Raw genomic sequence first — 24,002 nt, forward strand, 5'->3', positions numbered from 1 at the left:
AGAAAGAAGGAAATAAAGAAAGAAAGGAGGGAGGGAGGAAGGAAGGAAGGAGGGAAGGAAGGAACAAAAGAAGGAAAGAAAGAAGATAAAGTAAAATTAAAAAAATGAAGTAAGATAAAATATAAGAAGTTATTAAAATAAAAAATAATTATTAAGAAAAAAATTAAAAAAGAAAACAAACAAAACAACGGACGGATAGAACCCTAGGACAAATGGTGGAAGCAAAGCTATACAAACAAAATCTCACACAGAAGCATACACATACACACTCACAAAAAGAGGAAAAGGGGAAAAAATCATAAATCTTGCTCTCAAAGTCCACCTCCTCAATTTGGGATGATTCGTTGTCCATTTATGTATTCCACAGATGCAGGGTACATCAAATTGATTGTGGAGCTTTAATCCGCTGTTTCTGAGGCTGCTGGTAGAGATTTCCCTTTCTCTTCTTTGTTCTCACAGCTCCTGGGGCTCAGCTTTGGATTTGGCCCCGCCCCTGCGTGTAGGTCGCCGGAGGCCATCTTTTCTTCGCTCAGACAGGACGGTGTTAAGGGAGCAGCTGCTTCGGGGACTCTAGCTCAATCAGGCCGGGGGTGGGGAGGGCCACGGAGTGCGGGGCGAGCCTGCGGCTGCAGAGGCCGGCGTGACGTTGCACCAGCTTGAGGTGCTCCGTGCGTTCTCCCAGGGAAGTTGTCCCTGGATCCCGGGACCCTGGCAGTGGCGGGCTGCCAGGCTCCGCGGAAGGGAGGTGTGGATAATGACCTGTGCTCGCACACAGGCTTCTTGGTGGCGGCAGCAGCAGTCTTAGCGTCTCATGTCCATCTCTGTGGTCCGTGCTTTTAACCGCGGCTCGCGCCCGTCTCTGGAGCTCCTTTAAGCAGAGCTCTTAATCCCCTCTCCTCGCGCACCAGGAAACAAGAGGGAAGAAAAAGTCTCTTGCCTCTTCGGCAACTCTAGACTTTTCCCCGGACTCCCTCTCGGCTAGCCGTGGTGCACTAATCCCCTGCAGGCTGTGTTCACGCCGCCAACCCCAGTCCTCTCCCTGCGCTCTGACAGAAGCCCGAGCCTCAGCTCCCAACCCCGCCCGCCCCGGCAGGTGAACAGACAAGCCTCTCGGGCTGGTGAGTGCCTATCCTCTGTGCGGGAATCTCTCCGCTTTGCCCTCCGCACCCCTGTTGCTGCGCTCTCCTCCGCGGCTCTGAAGCTTTCCCCCTTCGCCACCCGCAGTCTCCGCCCGCAAAGGGGCTTCCTAGTGTCTGGAAACCTTTCCTCCTTCACAGCTCCCTCCCACTGGTGGAGGCCCGTCCCTATTCTTTTGTCTGTTTTTTCTTTTCTCTTTTGCCCTACCCAGGTATGTGGGGAGTTTCTTGCCTTTTGGGAGGTCTGAGGTCTTCTGCCAGTGTTCAGTAGGTGTCCTGTAGTTATTCCACGTGTAGATGTATTTCTGGTGTATCTGTGGGGAGGAAGGTGATCTCCGCATGTTACTCTTCCGCCATCTTCCCCTCGTCCCTCTGTAAGGTTTGATTGAGTGCTTTGGGTTTCTACCCTCTGTTTTGCAGTTTCCCTGTAAGACCTTCTGTGGTCAGTGACTCAGCCATGCTAACAGCTCCCAGATCTACATCTCTGCCTCTCTCTGGAGTCCCCAGCATAGAATGTAGACGCTCAGCCTCTCTGGCGTTTCCAGCACGGCGTGTAGACGCTCAGTCTCCCTGGAGTCCCCAGCATGGCGTGTAGACGCTCGGCCTCTCTGGAGTCCCCAGTACGGGGTGTAGACACTCAGCCTCTCTGGAGCCCCCAGCACGTGCAGACGCTCACACACAGCAGGCCTCCCACTCCTGCTCACCTTCCCGGGCTGCCTCTCTCTGCTCATGACATCTGTACCTGCCCTCATGCTCAAATTAGAAGCTTTGCATCAGCCTTGATCTCTCCCTTATTTCGCTTATGTGACCAATTCACAGTTTCTCCCTCAGAAAGGTCTCTCTTTTCCTCACTTGCCTAGCTCTGTCATTGCCTCTCATTTGGACTTTTATGGCACCTAATAATATGATTAAAGTTTATTGACCACAGTACAGACTTGATATGCATTTAAATATACAGCAGCCTATGAGGAAGATGTTACTAATGTTGTTGTTATTATCATTTTACAGATGAAGAGAAAACAAGGTTCAGAGAAGTTAAGCAGTTTCTTAAATTCTCAAAGCTGCTGTTGGATTTGAACTTAGATCTGATTTCAGAGCCTCCACCGTCTTTGAAATCTTCCTAATTGCTGCAAAATTTCCCTTCTTGAGACCTTGTTTCAATCCACACTGCCTTCTCCTTTCCTCTGAATGATCTGTTAATTACTCTTCAAGAATCATCTTACAGAACATCTCTTCTCTTTCCAATTTCTCCAGGGTAGAAGCAGATGCTTTTGCTGGGATTCCACAGCACTCTGTACACGCATCAACCTTGGCCATTATTATTTTGTATTTTAATTATCAGCCTGCACATTCTTGAGAGAAGAAACCTCTAATTAATGTTCGTATTTACAATATCTCTACTCAGTAGGAGCTGGGTAGGTTTTTATTAAAGGAATGCTTCTATAAATACTGTTCATTGGGGAATTTAATAGTTGCTCTTTTATTTTCATAGGAATGCTATTCATTTTTTTCTGCTAAAATGTAAACTTAGCAGTTGGGAATAACTGCTTTTTTAAAAAAATCATTCAACATCTGTTTATTCAGTGGGAAATAGTACTTCAAAATAGCCTGAACAGGCACAGTTTTTTTTTCCTGTATACTTTATTTTATTATTATTTTTATTGAGGTATAGTTGATTTTACTATATTATATTAGTTTTCAGGTGTACAACATAGGGATTCAAAATTTTTATAGATTATACTCCATTTGAAGTTATCTTAAAATATTGGCAGTATTCTCTGTGCTGTTTAATATATCCTTATAGCTTATTATTTATATATAGTAGTTTGTACCTCTTAATACTTGCTTTTTAAACTAACCCCTCCTTCCCCTTTTGGTTTTCTGTTCTCAACATAGGGAGATTTTAATAAGAAATCCATTTCCACTTGTCCCCCAAGTTCCCACTCCTGTTTCGTATGTGGTGACCTCTATTTACTCTGATATCTTTGTTCCCTCAGCCTCTTTTTCTGTGCCACCCCATATGCCTGTATTCTATTTTTCCCAAGTTTTGCTTTCTGCTAAGCAACAGGTAATGTGTCAGCACTAGTGTTTCACTGCTCACTTAAAGCTTGAGTTCAGATGCTGTTTTTCATCTTTTATGACCATGATGGAAATTTCAGGTCCTAGATATGGGAAAGATATTTTGGGGCAGTAGGATCTTATGATTTTCTTCAAATCACACCCCATTATGTCTTTGAAGAAAGCTTCATACATATCTTTTCTGTAATCATCCTTCCAAAATTGGTAAAAAGTCCTTTGCAGTTGCCAAAACTGTGGTGTGACTGATAAGTTACAAACAGGAAAGTGCTCGTCTCTGCCAAGATGCCAAGATGCTTGAATCTGAATTGTACAAACCTCTGTCTCTTTTTGGAGAAGATAAGACTTTATTTTTATGAGGAAACAATGAAGGCTTATCTTGTACATCTCCAGAATTTGAAAATGTATATCTAAAAATGGGAAAAAAACATTAATATATCCAGGTTCTGATATCAGAACTCTAACAATATGTTTTTAATTTATTAATCTGAAAATATAAGGATAAAACAAATATCATGTAAAAATGTGTTAATGTGAATATATCCTTGTAGCCATTTGATAAATACAATCAATTTTTGAATTGTTATAATAAAATGAAGTATTTATTAATTTTTAAAAATCCTAAGAAAAACAAACAGGATTTAAGATAGTAAGTTAAAATAATCTGAAAACTAATTTAACTGTCAGTCACATGAAACACATACTTCCACATAGAGTTCTTGAACAGATAGCACTTTAAGTTTAAATTCTCTGTTCCTAAGTAAAACAATTTAGAACTCCCTCAATTGGTGTTAAACCCAGAATAGTTCATTATCCACTTTCCCATGAAAACATCAATTTTTGGAAGAATTCCTCTTCAAAATGAGTCCAAGCTTGAAGGAAATGATGAATACATTAGTAATGGGATGTAAAAGCACACTGCATGTGGCTCATTCCATCAGCTAGCCCCATTTCTTTATTTTATATGTGAAGAAACTGAGGCCTATTGGTACTAGAGGTACAGAGAGAGACATGAGGTGCGTGAATAGGCACTAATCCAGTTGCTTGGTCCAAAGCTTTTTGTTTCTTGTCACCATGTGGCACCTTGCTTCCCCAGCGTGAGGTGAACGTGCTCTGAGGGCTGGGCAGAGGGACTGTATTTGGAAGGTAAAATCAGTACATAAGCAAAACTGAAAATTCTAGACTTGTCCTGTGTTGGAGTGCAAGGGGAAAAATAAGTAGCAAAGGATGTTGGTTATTCCATTTATTAGTTACATCAGTGTTTGGCTGACTTAGTATAATTTGCGTGAGAAGGGTTCAAGGTGTCCTGAAACCATGTGTCTCGAGGCCATGGATGGATGACCTTTCTGACTTGCCCATGCATATACTCATTTGCTGATGGAGTGAGACGAGGAGACTATTTGAAACGCGTGGAAACATTTCTTTTCTGGCATATTGTGCCTAGGGATCATTATCAAGTTCAGATATCTAAGACTTAAGCCTGTGTTCTTATACTGGTATTTTTAAAAGAAAGAAATTCAGTGGATTAGATAAAATTGGACTACTGTGGTAACACCTTCTACAAGTAACTAGAGCCCCCATTAATCAGCTTTATACATTTTAACAAAAAAATGTTCTCTTGCACAGCTAATTCTCTTTCCCAGAAATGAACCCCTGAATACTGATTCTATATTATAATAATTCTTTGTTTAATGAGAATAATTCCAGTTAATATTTATCTTCATGTGATACAGCTTAGGTTTATAGGCATTTTAAAATAGTAATGCTATTTCAGTCAAACTTGAGACCTGAGAAACACTTTTCATACTAAAACTAAAAATCTTGATCAGAAATTTCCTACAGTTAATTCTTTGGAAAAATGATATTAAATATTTTAAGTATCTTATTCTTTATCAAAAGTAAAGAATATTTATCCATTACTAAGGAACATTTATCCTGTGCTCTGTGCTCAACAAAGCAAGTGAAATAGACATGAGTTCTTTCCTCTGGAATATTCTGACAGATTCTAAGAAGCTTCTATGACAGGGAAGATAAAAACAGTCTTTTACCAGAAAAATTACTTTATCGTGTCTTTGAAAAAAATCACATATTTATAAAGTTTTTAGTTTATATTTGGAATTATTGATTATCAAGACCATCATGATGCATTCAAATTGTGAGGAGAAAAACCTCAAAATATAGGAACCAAATTTTCTACCCTATAGCAATATAAGTATGAAAATAAATGAGGAAATTCATACATTTAAATAGCTTAGACTCATTTGGAATTTTTCACATGTAGAAGATATATGCAATATAGAAGTTCAGTTATGAAAGTAATAGTAGGAAGATTTTATAGGTAAAATATCTCTCAAGAACACATCTTTTTATATGACTTATGATATAATACAATTGATTATACTTTGAGTACCAAATTTGTCTACTAATTAAAGTTATTACGAGCACTCTAAAGAGTACATTTACACTAGAGACAAAACTCATATAGCTACAGTTTTTAAAGAACTGATCTGTGCATTATGACAGAAAAATTTCATTAATAAGAAAACATCCATCTAGTTGGATTTCTACAGTAAAAACTTTATCGCACTGTTGTCATGAAGAAAGACCTTCCTTCTCCTTGCATATTAAGTGAGCTATGTAGGTATGCCATAAATTGTGTTATTCATGTTATAAGAGTTCTGTAGTCCATCCTTTCAGGATCTGTTTCTCTTTGAGAACTAGAAATCAATTTATAGTTTGATTTCTTCTATTTCATTCCTACTCCATTTCTGATTTTTTTTAAAATTTATGTATTTAATTTATTTATTTTTGGCTGCATTGGGTCTTTGTTGCTGCACGCGGGCTTTCTCTAGTTGTGGCGAGTGGGGGCTACTCTTTGTTGTGGTGCGCAGGCTTCTCATTGCGGTGGCTTCTCCTGTTGCAGAGCTTAGGCTCTAGGCGCGCGGGCTTCAGTAGTTGTGGCTCATGGGGTCTAGAGTGCAGGCTCAGTAGTTGTGGCGCACGGGCTTAGTTGCTCCGCAGCATGTGGGATCTTCCCGGCCCAGGGCTCAAACCCCTGTCCCCTGCATTGGCAAGTGGATTCTTCTTAACCACTGCGCCACCAGGGAAGCCCAGATTTTTTTAATATATATATATATTATAAAAGCACAAAGCCAGGACTTTCAGTATACCAGCTTCAATTTAAACTTTTGAGTGGTGGTCAAGAATTGTTGTTGGGTTGAATAGTCTTCAGAAGTTTCTGGTACATTTCTGACTTTAGAAACCTGGGATAGGAATCCCTTTCCATGTGCATATGCACTATTTTTTGAGCCTCTTCAAAACACGTTTGTGTGGGTTCTTGAATATTCTTGATGATGGTTTCTCTTGTCGAACTGTCAATGTTAATCTGAAAAGTGAAATTACATGTAGAACATAAATAGGCATAATTGAAGTTGAAAATGGAATGGAAAGGTTTAATTTTTTTCCTCCTCTCCTTTTCAGTGGAATAGGGTAATTTTGTTTGCAGTTTCATTGGTATCTTAAAAGACAACCCCCCCCCCCCCCCGCCGCAACAAAACATGAGGACCAAGACCAGGGAAATACCAGAAACCGTTGCTTCCTTAGGCAGATGCAAGTGGTGTGTTAGTGGAGTCTGCAAGCAAGGAGTTTATGAGATGGAGGCCTCTTTTAAAGAAAAGGGAAATCGGGGCTATTTTGAAGTTTATCTTCCTTAAACAGTCATGAACGTTGATTTAACTGACTATGCCCTGAAATGGGAAGAAAGTGAAGAGAAGTGGAGAAATAGAGGAGAGAAGTGGTTATTCAATAAACCAAGTATTTTCCAGACAAGAGTTTTGAGGAACAAGTCAGTAATGTTGGACTCTCCTGAAAGACAGGAATCTCATGAACCACCCTCTACCCTTATCCTCTTGACCAGAACTTTCATTCCTCGTTTTCTCTCCACCAGCAGGAGTCTCAGAGTGTCCGTTTCATTCATGACTCTTTATTTCCTTTCTCCAGTTGTAAGTGATTGGCAGGAATGTCAGTGTGAATGTTTGCTGGGTTTGCTGGTTTTAAACTAAGGTGAGCGGTGATGGCACACTTTGCCCACCCCCACTGGGGAAGTCACCACGTCTATTCTATCTGTTGTTTCTTGTAGCAGAGTCAATTCTTACAAGGACTTCTTTTTTTTTTTTCATTTTCCTGGGAATTAAGATAACTCAATGAGGAGAGGCTTTGGAGCCAGACAGGCCTAACTTTCCTACTTAACTGCTGTGTGACACTGAAGAAGTTAAATTAACTTCTCAGATTCTCAGGTTTCTTAACTGTAAAATAAGGTTAACAATACTGACTACATAGCACTATAGGAGGTACTGGATGTAAAGTGCTGGCACGTACGTGTGCTTGACAGACACTAACACTTTCCTGGGATGCATTGATTTCCAGTTGCCGGCACTGTCAGGTGTGGTTACCTCTCTAGGGGACTGTGGCTGGATGTAAGTCCTGTAAAGCTTCTTGGCCCTAGAAGTTCTGCTCCTCTGTGAGGCGACTTTCTTATAGGTTTCACACGCCATCCAGAATTTAATATTTTCATCGCTGTGCTCCATTTTTAAGTATGCTGCGTAGACTACCGGACCATCTAAAAGTAGAGGAGAAATCAGTTTATTTTCCTGGGTCAGCATCCTAAAAATATGTGAACAATATGTAGTGCAGTTTAAAACTAACATCTGAATCAGAGCTCCCAAATTATTTAACAAGTGAGTATTATATAATGATACACACACACACACACACACACACACACACACACACACACCCTACATCTTAGTTACCTCTATGCGTCTGAAGCATGTTTTGACAGTGCCAGTTAATGGTGGGATCATTCCTTCATTCCTTTATTCCGTCTTACTCAGAGCAAAATGCCCACTAGTGTGGCTGGGTCTAGGATGGAATAGGTCACAAGGACCCAGAAACAGGACTTAAATGGCCTCAGTGGGAGAGAGCTCTGATCATGAACCTGACATGAAAAATCTAAAACCTCAATACAACCTGGAGGGTAAGAGCAAGGTTTAGAATCTAAACAGGCAGGTCAGGGTTGAAAGGAAAATGTCCAGACCATGTAGAAGTGATAAACTGATGAGGCTGTGTAGCCCGGGGTGTTTCTCGTATCCAGTTAGAGCAGGAGAACATGGATAATGAACAATTCAACTTCATATCCATGGTTTATGGTTCACACCAGAAATGAAGGACAAGGCAGGGAATGGAATTCGGATAGGGTGTTGGAAACTACCTCAAAATCCAGAACAGGACAGTGAGGATGTGCAGAACAACCATTAAGTGACACTTGATGCCAGGATCAATAGGCATCCTCAGCTCTGGTCTTTTCTGAAGTGGGAAGATGGGGGCAAACGTGTGGGAGGAACTTTCCCAATTGAGCCACTATCTTGTGGGCACCAGTGTTTGAAGAAGAGGGTTAAGTGAGTTTTCACAAATCTAACACATTAGTCAGAATCTTTGGGGGGATCAAGTATTCTCAAGATTCAAGATGAACCCTCTGAGAAAAATATTAAACTTCTTTTGGTGACTAGGAAGTCTCTTGGCATATCTGAGAAATTGAATTGCTAAATGATAAGGCAATGTAACTTTCCAATGATAGTGACAGGAATGTGTATGTAGGCGCATTGAACACGTGATGAAACATAGGATTTTGACTAACAGTATCTTAGTATTGTTAACTGTTACAAGAAATAATAGTAATCAGAGGGAATAGCAATGGTGAGTAAAATCATATTTTCCTAGATCTTCACATTAGAGATTGGATCTAATGAGTTTCCTAGCACCAGAAAGCCAGGCTCCTTGACTCCTTGGCTTCTACTGCTCTGTCAGCACTGATACAAAAATAAAGACAAGAATTAAGGTATTCTGTATTCAAGAGAAAAACTCAAACAGAGGCAGTTTCTAATAACACCTTCTAAGGAGACATTAGGGTTGGGGAAAGCTGGTGATCTGCAAGAAATGTGCTATCCTAGGAAGACACAGAATTAGAGCTTGGTTCATTAGTATCATGGGAGCAGGTGTAGCCTTCACGACATTGGGTGGGAGATGGTTCAAAAGAAGCATTGTTTGAACTGAGAGGACAGACGAGATGGGGGTAGGGCTTGTATAAAAATGTAACAAGGAAAGGATATGGATTTGGTATTTCTACCCAACGGGGGAATATATTTTACCTTACACTTAAAACAAGAAGTTTGTTTTCACAACAGTTAACTCTAAGATGTGCCTCACCTCATCACAGACACAGAAAGCTGGGGTCAGAGAATACAGATGTAGCAATTGGTATTCCTGTTAGAGAAACAGCTGAATGGGTAGGCAAGCCAAAAAACAAAACAAATCAAAACAGAAAGCCATTTCTGGCATAACAAGTGAAGCTGGAAGCCAGTAATTTGCCGTGTATATTGAAAGAACTAGAATCCTATTTAAGAAAATAAAAAGCAATTTTTTATACTTTGTACTTAGAGAAATTTTGACTGAGTGCTTCATTAGGAACAGAAAATAAGGATCCTAAAATAAATGAGTTATGGAATAGGAAAAAAAACAAGCTACCAGATGACATCTACAGATCCTGGAATGAGACTTAGCCACCAGGCTGCTTGCGTGGGTTAAGCGGATAGGGTGGGGAGCAGGTGGGGGGATAATTTGGAAACCAGTGTTAGATTACATGTTATAGTATTCTGAATTTGTGTTTATATTTATGTCTAGCTTAACTGTATAGTAAAATGTTTAGGGATTCTTATTCTAGAAGCTGCCTGCATCTGTATCTGCCTTTCTCAACTTCCCTCCTGATTGAGTGGAGGAAGGGTCTTCTGGGGCTGGCCGAATGGTTCAACAGTTCTCAACATTCCCAAGTCCTCTGCTGAGGAACCCAACCGTGTGGTGCCACATATATTTTTTAACTTTTTTTTTTTTTTTTTGCGGTACTCGGGCCTCTCACTGCTGCGGCCTCTCCCGCCGCGGAGCACAGGCTCCGGACGCGCAGGCTCAGCGACCATGGCTCACGGGCCCAGCCGCTCTGCGGCATGTGGGATCCTCCTGGACCGGGGCACGAACCCTCATCGCCTGCATTGGCAGGCGGACTCTCAACCACTGCGCCACCAGGGAAGCCCCACATATATTTTTATATAGATACCCGATGCGGTAGACGGTGATATTGTTCTCAGTTATTCCTGCCCTTCTTGGAGGAGGATTGTACTTTCATGTCCCACTTATTTCAGCCTTGCTCGTTGGACTTGTGTCAGCCAGTGACACCCATGCACAGTGTCATGTGCAGGTCGGGCAGAAGGCTTCAGGGGGACTATCAGGTGGTTCTGCCATTGCTCCCCCCCCCCCAAAAAAAAAAAAAAACGTGAGAAGGACGCATTCTGGAAGAGCTGCTCATTTAGTCTGAAGGCCAGAATAAAGACCTGCAACAGAGCTACAGTTGACCCAGTCATTGTGTAGCATGAACAAGAAATGCACCTTTCTTGTAGATTAGTGAGATTGTAGTACCATGTATTACTGTATCATATCCTAGTGAAAGCTGACCTGGACCGCTTGAACTTGTCTGATATTATGGATAGGACTCTGGTGTGTAGAATAAGTAGCTCACATGATTGGTATGTTTTATAGAATTTTGTCTTCATTAGGCTAATTGTTATGCTATGTAAGTTAAGCAGCTGAAAATAGTTGTACAAAAGTGTTCCAGGGGGACTTCCCTAGTGACGCAGTGGTTAAGAATCCGCCTGCCAATGCAGGGGATTTGGGTTCGAGCCCTGGTCTCGGAAGATCCCACATGCTTCAGAGCAACTAAGCCCGTGCGCCACAACTACTGAGTCTGCGCTCTAGAGCCCGCGAGACACAGCTGTGAGCCCACGTGCCACAACTACTGAAGCCCACGCACCTAGAGCCCGTGTTCCACAACAAGGGAAGTCACCGCAATGAGAAGCCCGTGCACTGCAAGGAAGAGTAGCCCCCGCTCGCCACAGCTAGAGAAAGCCTGCGCTCAGCAACGGAGACCCAACGTAGCCAAAATAAATAAATAAATTTATAAGAAAAAGAAAGTGTTCCAGGAATCCAAGCAGTTATTAAAGTCAGAACTGAATTGCTCACTTTAGAATTTCTATTGACTCATACAACAAGGGGATTACAAGGTGGGAAAGCCTTTTCCAAATTAGGCGATGCAGCCCAGTGCGGCCCGTTCTGAGGTTTTAAATGATGCTCCTTTCTGAGCACTAACGCTCCAGAGACCGTGATTCTGCTTGAGCAGAGTAACAGGGATAAACAGGAGAACTGCTCATTAAACTGAGAAGCTGGAAGAACTAGGTTTATGTCACACATAGTGTGCGCTTTTTCCTTGAAGAATGAGAGTGGTGCCTTTGGGACTCCCTAGTGTGTTCTTTACAACTTAGTCACTGAAATTAGTATTTCTGTGACACATGCTGGTATCTTGATGTAAATAGAAAGGAAACATGACATTCCTCTTGTCTGAGTCAGAATGGTGGCCCATCTATTCCAGGATTGTTTTCTGCAAGGCGGCAAGGCTCATGGCATCATTAAATCCTAAAAATGGGCTGTGTGGCAGTCTGCCACCAGAAAAGTGTCTGAAACTATGTTAAATCCATTTTATTTTTAATATGTACCACTGGAGAAAATGAATTCCATAATTCTACCAGCCTCTGTGAAGTTTTAAAATAAGTCTGTTTTATTGAAATTCTCTGGTTTGGCTTGCATGATATTAATCATTTCTGGGTTTTCTCCTAACTTCTGTTTGCTGTATTATTATAAAAGCAACTTAAATACAGAAATTTGTTAACAACTTGATATATTTCCTTTCACTCTTTCAGTCCTTTGTTCATGTTTAACTTCCTACCTAAACAGTATTCATTTAACTTTCCACCTAAACAGTATTCATTCATCTTCACAAATACAGACACACTCTCAAATTACCTTATTGGCATTATACAATGAAAGCAATTTTGTATCACTCTTTCATACTTAATATGGTGTAGCAAACACTTTCTCTTATTTACTCTTTTTTTTTCCTCCTGTTTACTCTTAAAGGTCATGTAACAGTCCATTGCAGGACTACTACACTGTATTATATTTAGCCGTGCTACCATTATCGAATATTTAGATTATTTCCCCTTTATATGTTGTAACGTATTCTACATTGACCATTTTGGTTTATAAATCTTTGCGTCTCTAATTACTTCCCTAGAATTAAAAGAGTAGAATTACTAGATTGATGATGTAATATTTTTGGAGACTCTTGATACCTATTGTAAAATTGCTTTCAGAAATACTTCATTGTTTTTCACTAGTAATAGCAGTGTTGACATGTCTACACACTCCTTCCTTCCCAATCAGATTGGGTAAGACTAGTGACTTGTAGTTATTTAAATTTGTGTTTTAAAAATATTAATGCTTAAACATTTTTTCTTTATTCCAGACCATTTCTTTTCTTTCTGTGAATTTCAAATTTTTCTTTTGCATTGTTACTGTTTTCTTGAATTTCCAGGTCTCTTTGTATATTAAAGACACTATCTGTTTTACTTATGGCATTATCTTCTGTTTTACTTTTACATGTTACTTTTGTTTATGATTTTGGGGGAATATTTGTAAAATATCTAATCTGAAGAAGCCTAAGTTTATCCATCTGATCTGCTTTCAATCTTTTCTGCACTCTTATTAGAGAAAAATCTGTAAAACGAAAATCTGGCCATGGCCCTTTATTTATAGCCTTCAACCTTTCCCATTGCTCTAATGGTAAAACCCCTACCTCTCGGCAGTGGCTGCAAGGCCCATGAGGATACTGCACTGTCTATCTCTCCAGCCTCATCCTGTCATGCCTGAACACCGTCCTGGTTTGCGCCTTGCTCTTCCTGGCCAGGTAGTGTGTTACTGCCATGCTGCTGTATATGCAGTTCCTGCTGTATGTGTGGCGGGCTTTATACCCTGATCTAAGACTCAGGTTTGGTATCTCAGTTTCTGAAGAAAATCTCTCTGAAGCCCCTGTCCCCACAGCAGGTTAGATAAGTGCTTCCTGTCAGTTGACAAGCAGCACCTAGTCCACACTTATTTTCATTCTCACTGTATCTCCCTCTGTACCACAGTCTGTTCTGTTTGTTGATTTATTTCTCTTACTCTCCGCTCGCCTGCAAGCCCTTTGAGAACAAGCACGGCAGTCAGTCACCTCTGCGTGCCCCACGCCTGCGTGCTGCCTGACGGGTAACAGGTACCCAGTAAAGAAATGTTTGTTAATCCAGGCTTTTGGATCCCTCGTGCTTCTGTATTTTAAAGAGACTGTCTGTAGATTTTGAAAAGTAAAGAGGCAGGCTCTAATTACTCAGCATCCAGGAAGCACCAAAGGACAGAGGATTATACCTGGCAAGTTGTTACTTTTTGGTTTCTTGAGAGCGAGACAGAAAATGTACTAACTGAACATTGAGGTCTACAGAAGGCCAGGTTTGTTGTTGTTTTCCCTGCAAGGTGAGGACATGCGTGAGAAGTTAAGACAAAAGTGCTAGTGGGAAGGGTGAGGCATGGCAGCATGGGGAGTATGAGGGATGGCAAGGGGAACCATGGCAACAGCTGTGGGCAGCAGCGCTGAGACTAAAGGGTGGAGTAGGGAGCTGCCAGTGCCCAGTGAGCAGCACAGAATCTCACGGACGACGAGAGCCGAGGGAACACACAGGAGGGAACGACAGCATCCCCCAGTGACTTGTAGTGTCCACTCTCTGCCGTGATGCACTACGGCGCCTTCAGCACTACGAGAATCCTACACTTTCCATCTGGCATTTCCAAGGCTGTCCACGGTGACTGTGATCACTGAGAAAGGGAGGGAAGCGTTCAGTACGTTTAAGGATGATTTTGGCCAAAATTAAGATTGATGCAAATTCTGGGATTCGGAACCCTTGCCGATCCAGAAGGGCTTAACTGTATGTCTGCTCTTGTGTCTGTGCCGGAGTGCACACAACAGACCATGGAAGAATACACAGTTGTACTTTCTCACTTGAAATCATCACTGCAAATTTTAAAATGGGCACTCAGCATTACCCTCTGTCATCCTACTATCCTCCCCTAATATCGTGGCTCTCCAACTCTCCAGAAACTATTTCCTATCCCCTCCTTTCACAATGCCAACTCATCCTCTCCTCAGCTGCTGATGACCCTGCTTCAAACTTAGCTGAGAACACAGGTTTAATTAGGTGGAGATTCCCTCACCTTCTCTCCACCAAATCAACCAACCTACCTCTGCTGGTACCTGCCCTTTCTGACTCTCCTCCCGAGAGGAAAGGATCCCAGTTGCTTTTTGGGTGGGCCAAACAGTTCATTTGTGGCTCCCACCTGATTTTGCTTTCCCTGTTGCCTTGCACTTCTCCTTTGCTCTTAAAGTCGCCTCCACTCTATTCTGTGTCATCCGTTTCTTCCTCTCTAATGGTTGCCATCGTCTGCAAATATGCTGCTTTATTTCCCAAGTAAAACCAATAACAACTACTGACTCTTTACGCCCAATGTGGAACGCATTCACGCTTCCTTCCAGTCTCTGTGCTTTTCTCTGATGAACTTCACAGCAATATTTATGTAAATAATTCCCTGTATCATCTGCCTTGCTTCCTCTTGTCCAGTCCATCTCCACCATGCCCCCCAGGCTGCTCTTATCTTGGCACAATTGACTTCACGTTGCCACACCCGATGGTCGCTGTTCCTTCCACATCTTACCTGACTTCCCAGCAGCCTTAGACACAGTGCACCCCTCCCTTCCTGAAACGCTCTCTTCTTTGCCTCCCATGATGATATGCTGTCCTGGTCATTCTTCACTCACTTGATGCTCCTTTAACATCTTCACAGACTCCTCCTCTTCTCTGGATATGGAAATATTGGTGTGCATCTAAGCTCCACGTCTGGGTCTGTGCTCACCTCTCTCTGAACTCTCCCTCTAAGTGAACTCATAGGGCCATGGCTTCGATTAGCATCTATATGCTAATTACTCCAGGTTTTGTCTTCCCTACTGAGTTCCAGTCTTACCTGGTTTATTGAAATAGCCTTCTAACTAGTCTCTCTGCTTCTTTTCTTCAGAAGAGAACTAGCGCGTACTTTTATTGACTTACAATATTATGTTAGTGTCAGGGATACAACATAGTGATTTGATATTTTTATAGATCATACTCCATATAAAGTTATCATAAAACATTGGCAGTATTCCCTATACTGTACATTGCATCCTTGGGTCTTCTGTGTTTTATACCCAGTAGTTTGTATCTCTTAATCTCCTCCCCTCCCTTGCCCTCCCCCACCCTCAGAGGGTATTTCTCAAAGCACATTAATGCTTGTTACTTTTCATTTAAGGTCTTTCATGTGGCCTGTAAGGCCCTGTGCTCCTGTTAGGCTGAATTTCTTTGGTTAATTGAAGACACTAGCTTCATTCATATCTCAGGGTCTTCTGAACATGGTTTTCCTCTGCTTGGGCCGCTCTGCCCCCAGACCCCAGTATGGCTGGCCGCTTCTCGTCATTCAGTTCTTAGCTCAAATTTTACACCTTCGGACAGTTTGTCTCTAATCATCCCGTTGAATTTCCCTCTTACTCCTGTCTTTCTTTGTCATGCGACCTGGTTTTAGTTTCTTCAAAGTACTTACTACGTTCTGGAATTAATTAAGCTATTAGTTGGCTTTCCTGTTTGTCTCTCTCCTCCCTCTAGAGGGTGCACATGAGCTGAGCACAGTGACCCTCTAGGCCTCTTTCAAGGTACTGTCCAGTGCCAGGAAGGCCAGCCAGACACATGGAAGGATTGAATGACTCATCCAAGGGCATTAGTTGCCGTTTTAAACTTATTTTTATTTATATTAAGCATACTTTACTCGAATATTAGTGGGAAACCTCTATCCTCATATTTTGAGATTTGGCCAAAAAATATTATTTATGTATGAGCCTTCTGCATTCTTTTCTGGCATTCTTTTCTGATATTTTAATCAAAATCAAATATAAAACTTTGATTAATCAAAGTTTTGATTTTAATTATTTTTTAGTCTTGACCTTTCCAGTTTGTAGAGTCCTCAGCTTTTAGGGGATCATTGGTCTTCCCTGGTATCGCAGTGGTTAAGAATCCGCCTGCCAATGCAGGGGACATGGGTTCGAGCCCTGGTCCAGGAAGCCTGTGCGCCACAACTACTGAGCCTGCACTCTAGAGCCTGCGAGCCACAACTACTGAGCCCACACGCCACAACTCCTGAAACCCACGTGACTAAAGCCCATGATCCGCAACAAGAGAAGCCGCCGCAATGAGAAGCCCGTGCACCGCAACGAAGAGTAGCCCCCGCTGGCAGCAACAAAGACCCGATGCAGCCAAAAATAAAATTAAAAAAAAAAAAAAGTTATTACTACTTTTATGCCCATTTGAAAATAATTTTTTTCCTAAAATCTTGGATGTTTGGAAACTTGAAGGACTTTCTATCATCTGTAAACTTGGAACTTCTGCAGGGTACTATCTCTTTAATTCATTGTGGAGATTTTTTTAATGAGACCAGTCTTCACACCAAATCCAGAGGAATACTACACATTACATTTCTTCATTGAAAGAAGCACTCATTTGTCTTCACTGTACTTAACTTCTTTTAAAACCGTTTTCCTATCTTTAAAGTACTTACAGTCAGAACTCTTTATCATTTTACAACAATCTGAGTCATTTAAGTCCCAGCTCAAAATTTGCCTCTTGTGAGAATCTTTGCCATGTGGGTTTCTGAACTACATATTCTTAGAAATTGCTTTTTAATCTGTGTGGAGGCATCTGTGTGTCTTAGCTAGAGGATGCGTTTTACTCCTGTGCTTAGTTAATGTAAACGCAGTCTATCCTCTGGCACATTTAATGTTTGTATTCTTAGTTTTATCTTTCTGATTGCCTGCCCCATAGAATGATTTGTTTTATCACCTTTTTATTACACGATTGTTGAATTTTTACATGAATTTCACAGTAATTCAATTTCTGGTAAGGTTAGTACCCTGTTTTTGGCGATTTTTGTAAAGAGCAGTATGCTGTCTTCCTGTCCTCATCTTTTCTTTAGACTTTACTTATTCTTATGATGCTAGATCTCTAAATTGCTAATTCTAGCCAAGATCCCACTTGAACATTTTTTCTGAGTAATTAACTTTATTCACTTAGTTTATGAGGCTGCCAGGATTGGCACAGAAACTCTTACACAATATGGTTTGGCGTTTTGATCTTTTCTTACTAATATTTGTCTTGTATTTATTCATTGAACATTTATTGCATGCCCATTAGGTACAAAGCACAATTTCGGCCTCTGGGAGGTAAGATAAAAGGTGGATGAGAAGTGATCTGTGCGCTAAGGGAATTTACAATCTAGTGAGAAAGCAGCTGCGGGAAAAAACCCAGTACACGAAATTGCTATAATTAGAAGCAAAGTAAATAATGATACTATCAAATAGAAAAGAGAGAGAAAAATAATTCCAGGAGGTTTCCAAGAGGAGAAAGTGGAACTTAAATTTTACCTTTAAGGATGGGCAGGGTAGATAGAGGAGACAGATAGGCAAAAGCCTGAATCAGGAGAGTTGGACATGTAGAAGATGGGGCAGACATCACAAGGGCAGAAGGGCATGTCCCGTGTAGGGACAGAGCTGGAGGTAAGTGTTAGAAAGTGCGTTAGGTTAGGTATAGAGTCCTGAAAACCAAGTTGGAGATTTTGGACTTTTGGGTGGGCAGCAGAGAAAAAGGAATGCTATTCAAGACAAGCGCTTTATTTCTAAGAGAAATAACTCTCAGTCATTGTGTGTCTCCTCTGTATCAGGCATTGAGCGAGGGGGTGTATATTTAACCTGCACAGGAATGCTGAAAGGATACATGATATTATGCCATTTTGCAGATGAAGAATAATAAACTCCAAGAGGGAGATTAATCTGGCAATGCTGCACAATATGGATTACTGGGGCTTGGGACGAACTCTGAATTATTAACAGAGGATCAGTCAGGATAGCCAACTGAACATACGCTTTAGTCTCTTCCTCCTATACCAATGTCCTAAAATTGACCAAAACGATACGTATCTTAAAATTTGCAATCATGCTGGCAAACCGGATCACAAACTAGGAGGTACACCTGAAAAGTGAGAGATGGGGATGGTGGCGTCAGAGAAAGAAAGCGTGGCCTTCAGTGCCCACTGGGGAGGGCTGCTACCTGAGGTGGGCCCTCAGGTGGTGATAGAGCCTGGAGCTGTGGGTCCCAGCACTGTGGGCGCCGTGGAATAAGAGCCAGGCCGGCTGGCTAAGGTGTTTCAGTAGGAGTAGCCAGGGGTCCGCACCTGTGCCATGGCCCTCGAGGCCAGGTGGCGACAGCTGTCTCCGAACAGGAGTGGTGGGGGGGGCCTTGAGTCGAGAAGAGCAGGCAGCACCCCAGGAACATGGCGAGCCTTGGGGAACAGGAAGCACCCTGCCCAGAATAACTGCTGGCACCCCTGCCAATTTAAACCTTGGGTATCACAGCTAACTCCCCTCCCACAGTCAATAGATGTAAACAGATTAAACGTTCACAGAGGAGCTAACAGGGAATCTCAAATAAAAAAAGGTCTAGAGCAAATCATTAGCAGACATTTGAGGGGAACAAACTGCATTTTGAAAAAAGTACCAAGTTCAGCAAACAGAGGAATTTTCTTTGAGTGCGCCCTAATTTTTCTCTGTACCTGTCTTCTGGTGTTTATCATTTCCTACAGCCTCCCAGTTTCCTACCCCAGACACAGTTGACTGCTCCTTCATTTGTCTTGTGTTGAGCCTCTGACTTTATCTTCCTCACCTCCACTGCTATCATCTTCCATTTATACCATGTGAATTCTGACACTTATATATAACTAACTATGGACTTATATGCAGTCCCACTTAAATCAGACACTGATAAAGTTAGAAGCAAACTTGGAGGATTTTTAGAATATCAAAACTCAAATTTATTCTTATGTCTAAAGGCACTAAGAAGAGGAAATTGTTAGTTTTTTTTTTAAATTATAACTTTAGAAAGCTAGAGGAAGGCAGTATATTTCAGTATGTGTTACTATTTAAGCATATTTTCCAAGGGATTTTACACATATACTTGTGAAGAATAAGTATTCACAATGACTAATCTTGCTTTAATTAACACTGAAGAAAATAGTACTGGTTGACACGGCAAACTACTTTCAGGTTTCTTTTTTTAACCGTGGCAGTTGCCGTTTAGAAGGCTATGAGAAGAGCAGCAAACATACATCACCAAGTTCCCTCATTTTCCTCCGAGAATAAAACTGACTAGTTATTAAAAAATGATATGTACATGATACTCACATTTCGTAGCCATCAACTTTTCAAAAGACTGGGCCCACTGTAATGCTTCCTCCAAAGTAAGGCTTTGAAAAGAAACAAAAGGTGCTCATTGCACTAAAATATTCTCAAGCTTTTTCTGAACTAAATAGAAATATGCTATCTTGAAAATAATGCCCAAATATAGTTATACTCTATTTGTGTGTAGTTTTGGATGGAAATTTATTTCCCAGTGACCTTTTACGTTTTATTTTTACTTTCTAAGTGATTAGAATTATAAAAATATAAAAGTAGGAAAAACATGAAAATCTGATAAAATAAATTTTAAAAGACAAAGAACCAGAGTTTTATAATCTCTGTGGCCCAGATTACCATTGTTAATATTTTGATGTATTTCTTTTTAGTTTTTTGGTTGTATGCATGTTTGTGTGCTTTTAACCAAGAAGTAATCATTCTCTGCATATGTGTGCGCATACTTTATATGTGTGTGGGGTGTGTATATACATGTATATACACACACACATACATATATATATGTATATATACCCTTTTAATAAGCCTTTTATGTCTTCACAATTTATAGTGTATAATTGTAAATTTATAATTGTAAATTTATTTATTTTTTTGATTAGGGAAATATTTATTCTTTTATCTCTAGATGAGTAATTGTAAATTTATAATCATTGGGAGTCAGTATCATTTATAGTGACCATGAAGTATTCTACAAGGGGGCATTTCATAGTTTACGTAATTATTCTCAATGAGTGTTTTGATCATTTCTAATTTTTCACCAATAAAACCAAATATAACCCAGCTGTCATTGAGGCTTGCCATGCCCACAGTCAAGGTAATTCCTTAAGAGATTAACAGAAGTAGAATCAATGCTTCTAAAAAGGTTATACGTTGTATGCCGCTGCCACCAGCAATGTGTTTGCTCATTTATCTATTAGACTCTTAGAGTTTATCCACAAAACCTATTGGCATGCATAACTTTGTATTTATTATGTATAAATATTTTCTTGGTCAGTTATTTGCTCTATACTTTTTTACCTTGACAGTTTTAGTTTTTATCACTGTGAATAATATGTCAAGTTACATTTGACCTAAACATATGAAAAAGGCTATTTACCATTTTGAAAATATCTGTGGAAGATACTGGCTTCGAGACTTCATTTCTTTCATTTTGGTGGGCTTTTTGAGGTGAATTGGTAAGCGACTGTTCTTCAGAGTCACTTTCTTTCCCTCCTCAGTCCATTCATTGCCATTCAGTTTATGATACGTTCTTACTTTTCCTATTTTTAATAACTGCATCTAATCAAAAGCCACTATAGATACAAGCAAGCACTGCCCATTGGCTATCACCTGGTATAGTTAGCTGAGTACTCAGTGTTGAGGGGACAGCCATCTGCATTAGCAGGTACTTAACACAACGAAAGAAGATTAAGAGGTTAAAAAGTAACCCGGGACACAGAAAAATATTGGGAGTCCTAGAAAGGTCAAATATCCTTTGTTTTCTGAAAGTTCAGGTGGTACTTGCTAGTTCTAGATGGACCGTTCACACCAGCACTGAGGCTTAACAGTGCACTGCCACTGAGATCGTTTTCAACAAACATTTCCCTGCAACGGTGTCGGACTCGCTGTTCCTTTCTCGTATTAGAACTTTTAAAAACAGAAACCTAAAATCACCTTTTCCAATCCATCGAAATGAAAAGGGCTTGGCAAGGTGCCCTGCAGACCTAACTGTCATATAGGAAAGAAGAAAAGCTACAGCGTGAGAGGAGACACCGTCACTGTCCTGGGTTAGCTCAAAGTTTGGTGTTGGTGATTGTTGGCAAGGGAGTACCTGTGCCTCTAAGGGTCATGAGTTTATGGAGATGCATTGTGATTGGGGTAATTATGGTTGGGGGTAAAGCTGTGAAGTAAAATTTGGTTTTGGCTTAATCCCATTTTTGCTTGTAATTTTTCCTGAGTATTTCACCAATTTCATGCTGTCGCGTGGCTACCAGTTTCCCTTAGGGTAATTCTAAACACCTTTGTCCCCTCATCCACTGGAGTTTCTAATAACAGACTCCACTTTTGTGTCCCCTCCTTTCTTCTGGACAGAGAGAGAGCAGGCACCAAACAGATACGGGAGCATATTCTGAGACATCGCAACATTGCGGAGAGAGGAATGAGGAGTGTTTGGAGTCTGACAGTCCTGGGTTCTGATTCCTGTGCTGGACTTCATAGCTTTTGGTCTAACTTAAAATCTCCAAGCCTCAGTTTTATTATCCACAAAGTTACCCTGAACATTAAGTTAGGTCAAGAACATTAAGCACTTATCAAATGACTATCATCTCTTGGTTTGTGAGGAATGTGAATTCTCTTTCCTTGGCCTTCGCCGGCCCTGATGGTGGGTGTCAGGGCAGGTAGAAGGAAGGCAAGCGTTGATGGTGATGCTCTATGGGAATCGTCAGCAGAAGAGAAGGAAGCTCTTCCCAAACCAGCCTTCTCGTCTTCCTCCTCACACAGGCCTGTGCAGTTCAGCAGCCTCAGCTGGTCAATTGAAATGCTGAGCTTTGGGTCTTCCTGTCTCTCCCGCCTACCACTGGAGACTCTGCATCCTCCAAACACACAGTAGCTGGTTTGCATTTTTGGATATTTGGATACCTCAGGGTGGGAGCCTGCGTACCAGGAGTTCCGACCGTAGCAGGGATGTGTGGCCACGACTGAGTCTCCATGCAGATGAGGTCAGGCTCTCAGGTTAACCTAACAGGGATCCTCGGCCTAGGGATTCTTCAGGGTGAGCAAATCCAGTCAAATGGTTTGTTACCCTCCTCAGGCATTCTGCTTTCCATTCTAGTATAGCCACTGGCCCCACCTGAATGGCTTCACTTTGAGTTATGGCAAAATGTAGAAGAGGCCTGGGAGCTTGGTGAGCGTTTGGTTACCCCTCCAGTCTCACCTCTTCCAACCACGGAGGAAGGTCTGGCACTTTGTAGACAGAGGGTTTGAACCATGTAAATAGTTTGGATGAAAGAATCTCATTTTAACATATAAAATTTTAACAATATAAGACTTTTAAAAAAAACCTAAGAATATTTGTTTGTAAAAGACTCTCTAAAAACATTAACCTTGCTGAATTCTCAAGTGTAAACCATGAATAATGAAAATGGAACCTTAGTGTAACGCATGGTTGCCCTTCTAGTGGAATTACGTGTAAATGCAAATTTTACTTTCTGAGCAAAATATACTAAGACAGCAGTTGAATAAACATACACCTACTTATCATGTGATAAATATACATGATAACGGTAATAGAATTTACATCCTACTTACTTTGAAGGAGGCCTCTTAGAGTCATCTCTGCACATCTTACAAATCCAACAATTCCGCCTGCTCATTTTTCTAAAGAAATGCAGCATATACTTAGTATAATCTAGTGATTTAAAATGATTATATATTAGAGTCAATTTCTAAAGAACAGACAAAGTTATAAATCATAAAAAAATAAGGATGGGTTCTTGAAGTTAATGGAACACAACCACTGGTGGGGATGGGAAGGAGGGAAGAGAATAAAATGACTCATCTCATAAATATTTTATAGGAATATAGGTGCTTTGAGTTGTGATTTTAGAACTCATCTGGCCCACCCGTCCTCTAATAACAGCTTTCAAAAAATACAGCTCTCTGAAAAAGATCTTTCCATGCAGGGGCTCCCAGCAATGAATTCACCAACTCCCAAGTCTTCCCACTTTGGAGAAGTCTTATTTATAGAAAGATCTCTCAATATACTGAACAAGAATTGGCCTCTTTGTAATTAACCAAACAAAATAGTGTAAACAGCCAAATACAAAAGGAAGCCTTTTTAAGGGCGGATGCTGAGTGGGGTGTTGCCTTCCTGGCTTTCCCCACTCTGGTCAGCGTGACTTTGACTTTAAAATTCAGGTAGAGGTTAGTCAGCCCAGGCTTTATCGACAATGTATGGCACAGAAGGTTTTTAACTCAGGACTTTGAGAAAAAAAAACTCAAACATTTGTTAAAAATGATGAAATCCACACTTTACAATGAGAGCCGGAAATACTTTGCTAAATATATATTCACACTTATCTGCAGTGAGATATTCAGGATAAAGAGTGAGTTTAATATCAGTCTTTATTGGTTCATGGGAAACATCTGTTGAACACTTGTTATGTACCAGGTTCTGGCTGCCGGGGGTCTACATAGGTCCCGTCTTTCCTCTTCCCATCCTCACTAACAAGCAGTGAAAATTCACGTGGTGGGGACTTTGCAACAGGAAGTACAGGGGCCCGTGAGTACACATGCGAGGAGAACCTAACCGGACCCGGGGGTGGTTAGAGGAGGCATCCCGGTAAAGCAGTAGCTGAGCTAGAACTACAGGGTGTGCAGGAATGTGCTGAGTGAAGGAGAGAGGCAGCTTGGGCCCAGGTCAGGAGGCAATGGGTTGAGTCCTCGTTGAGGAAATGAGAGGAATGTGGTCA

General features: G+C 41.1%; 1 protein-coding gene and 1 long non-coding RNA gene across 7 annotated transcripts in view; one reads left to right on the forward strand and one right to left on the reverse strand.

Annotated features, from left to right (window-relative positions):
• The window catches only part of LOC111177458 (uncharacterized), a 274,619-nt gene that overhangs the window by 129,505 nt on the left and 121,112 nt on the right, over window positions 1-24,002 (forward strand). The gene's annotated exons all lie outside the window — the stretch shown is intronic.
• On the reverse strand, window positions 519-23,280 carry RGS13 (regulator of G protein signaling 13). Its single transcript, XM_022579212.3, has 4 exons — window positions 22,840-23,280; window positions 19,546-19,607; window positions 7,664-7,830; window positions 519-6,597 (listed from the first exon to the last, which is right to left on the reverse strand). Exons 1-4 carry the CDS (start codon window positions 22,923-22,925, stop codon window positions 6,412-6,414), a joined length of 501 nt encoding a protein of 166 aa, XP_022434920.1. The 5' UTR covers window positions 22,926-23,280; the 3' UTR covers window positions 519-6,411.

This window comes from Delphinapterus leucas, chromosome 1 (genome assembly GCF_059928025.1).
Source record: "Delphinapterus leucas isolate spDelLeu-1000000601 "Yukka" chromosome 1, BTC_Dleu_Yukka2, whole genome shotgun sequence".
Taxonomy (NCBI): domain Eukaryota; kingdom Metazoa; phylum Chordata; class Mammalia; order Artiodactyla; family Monodontidae; genus Delphinapterus; species Delphinapterus leucas.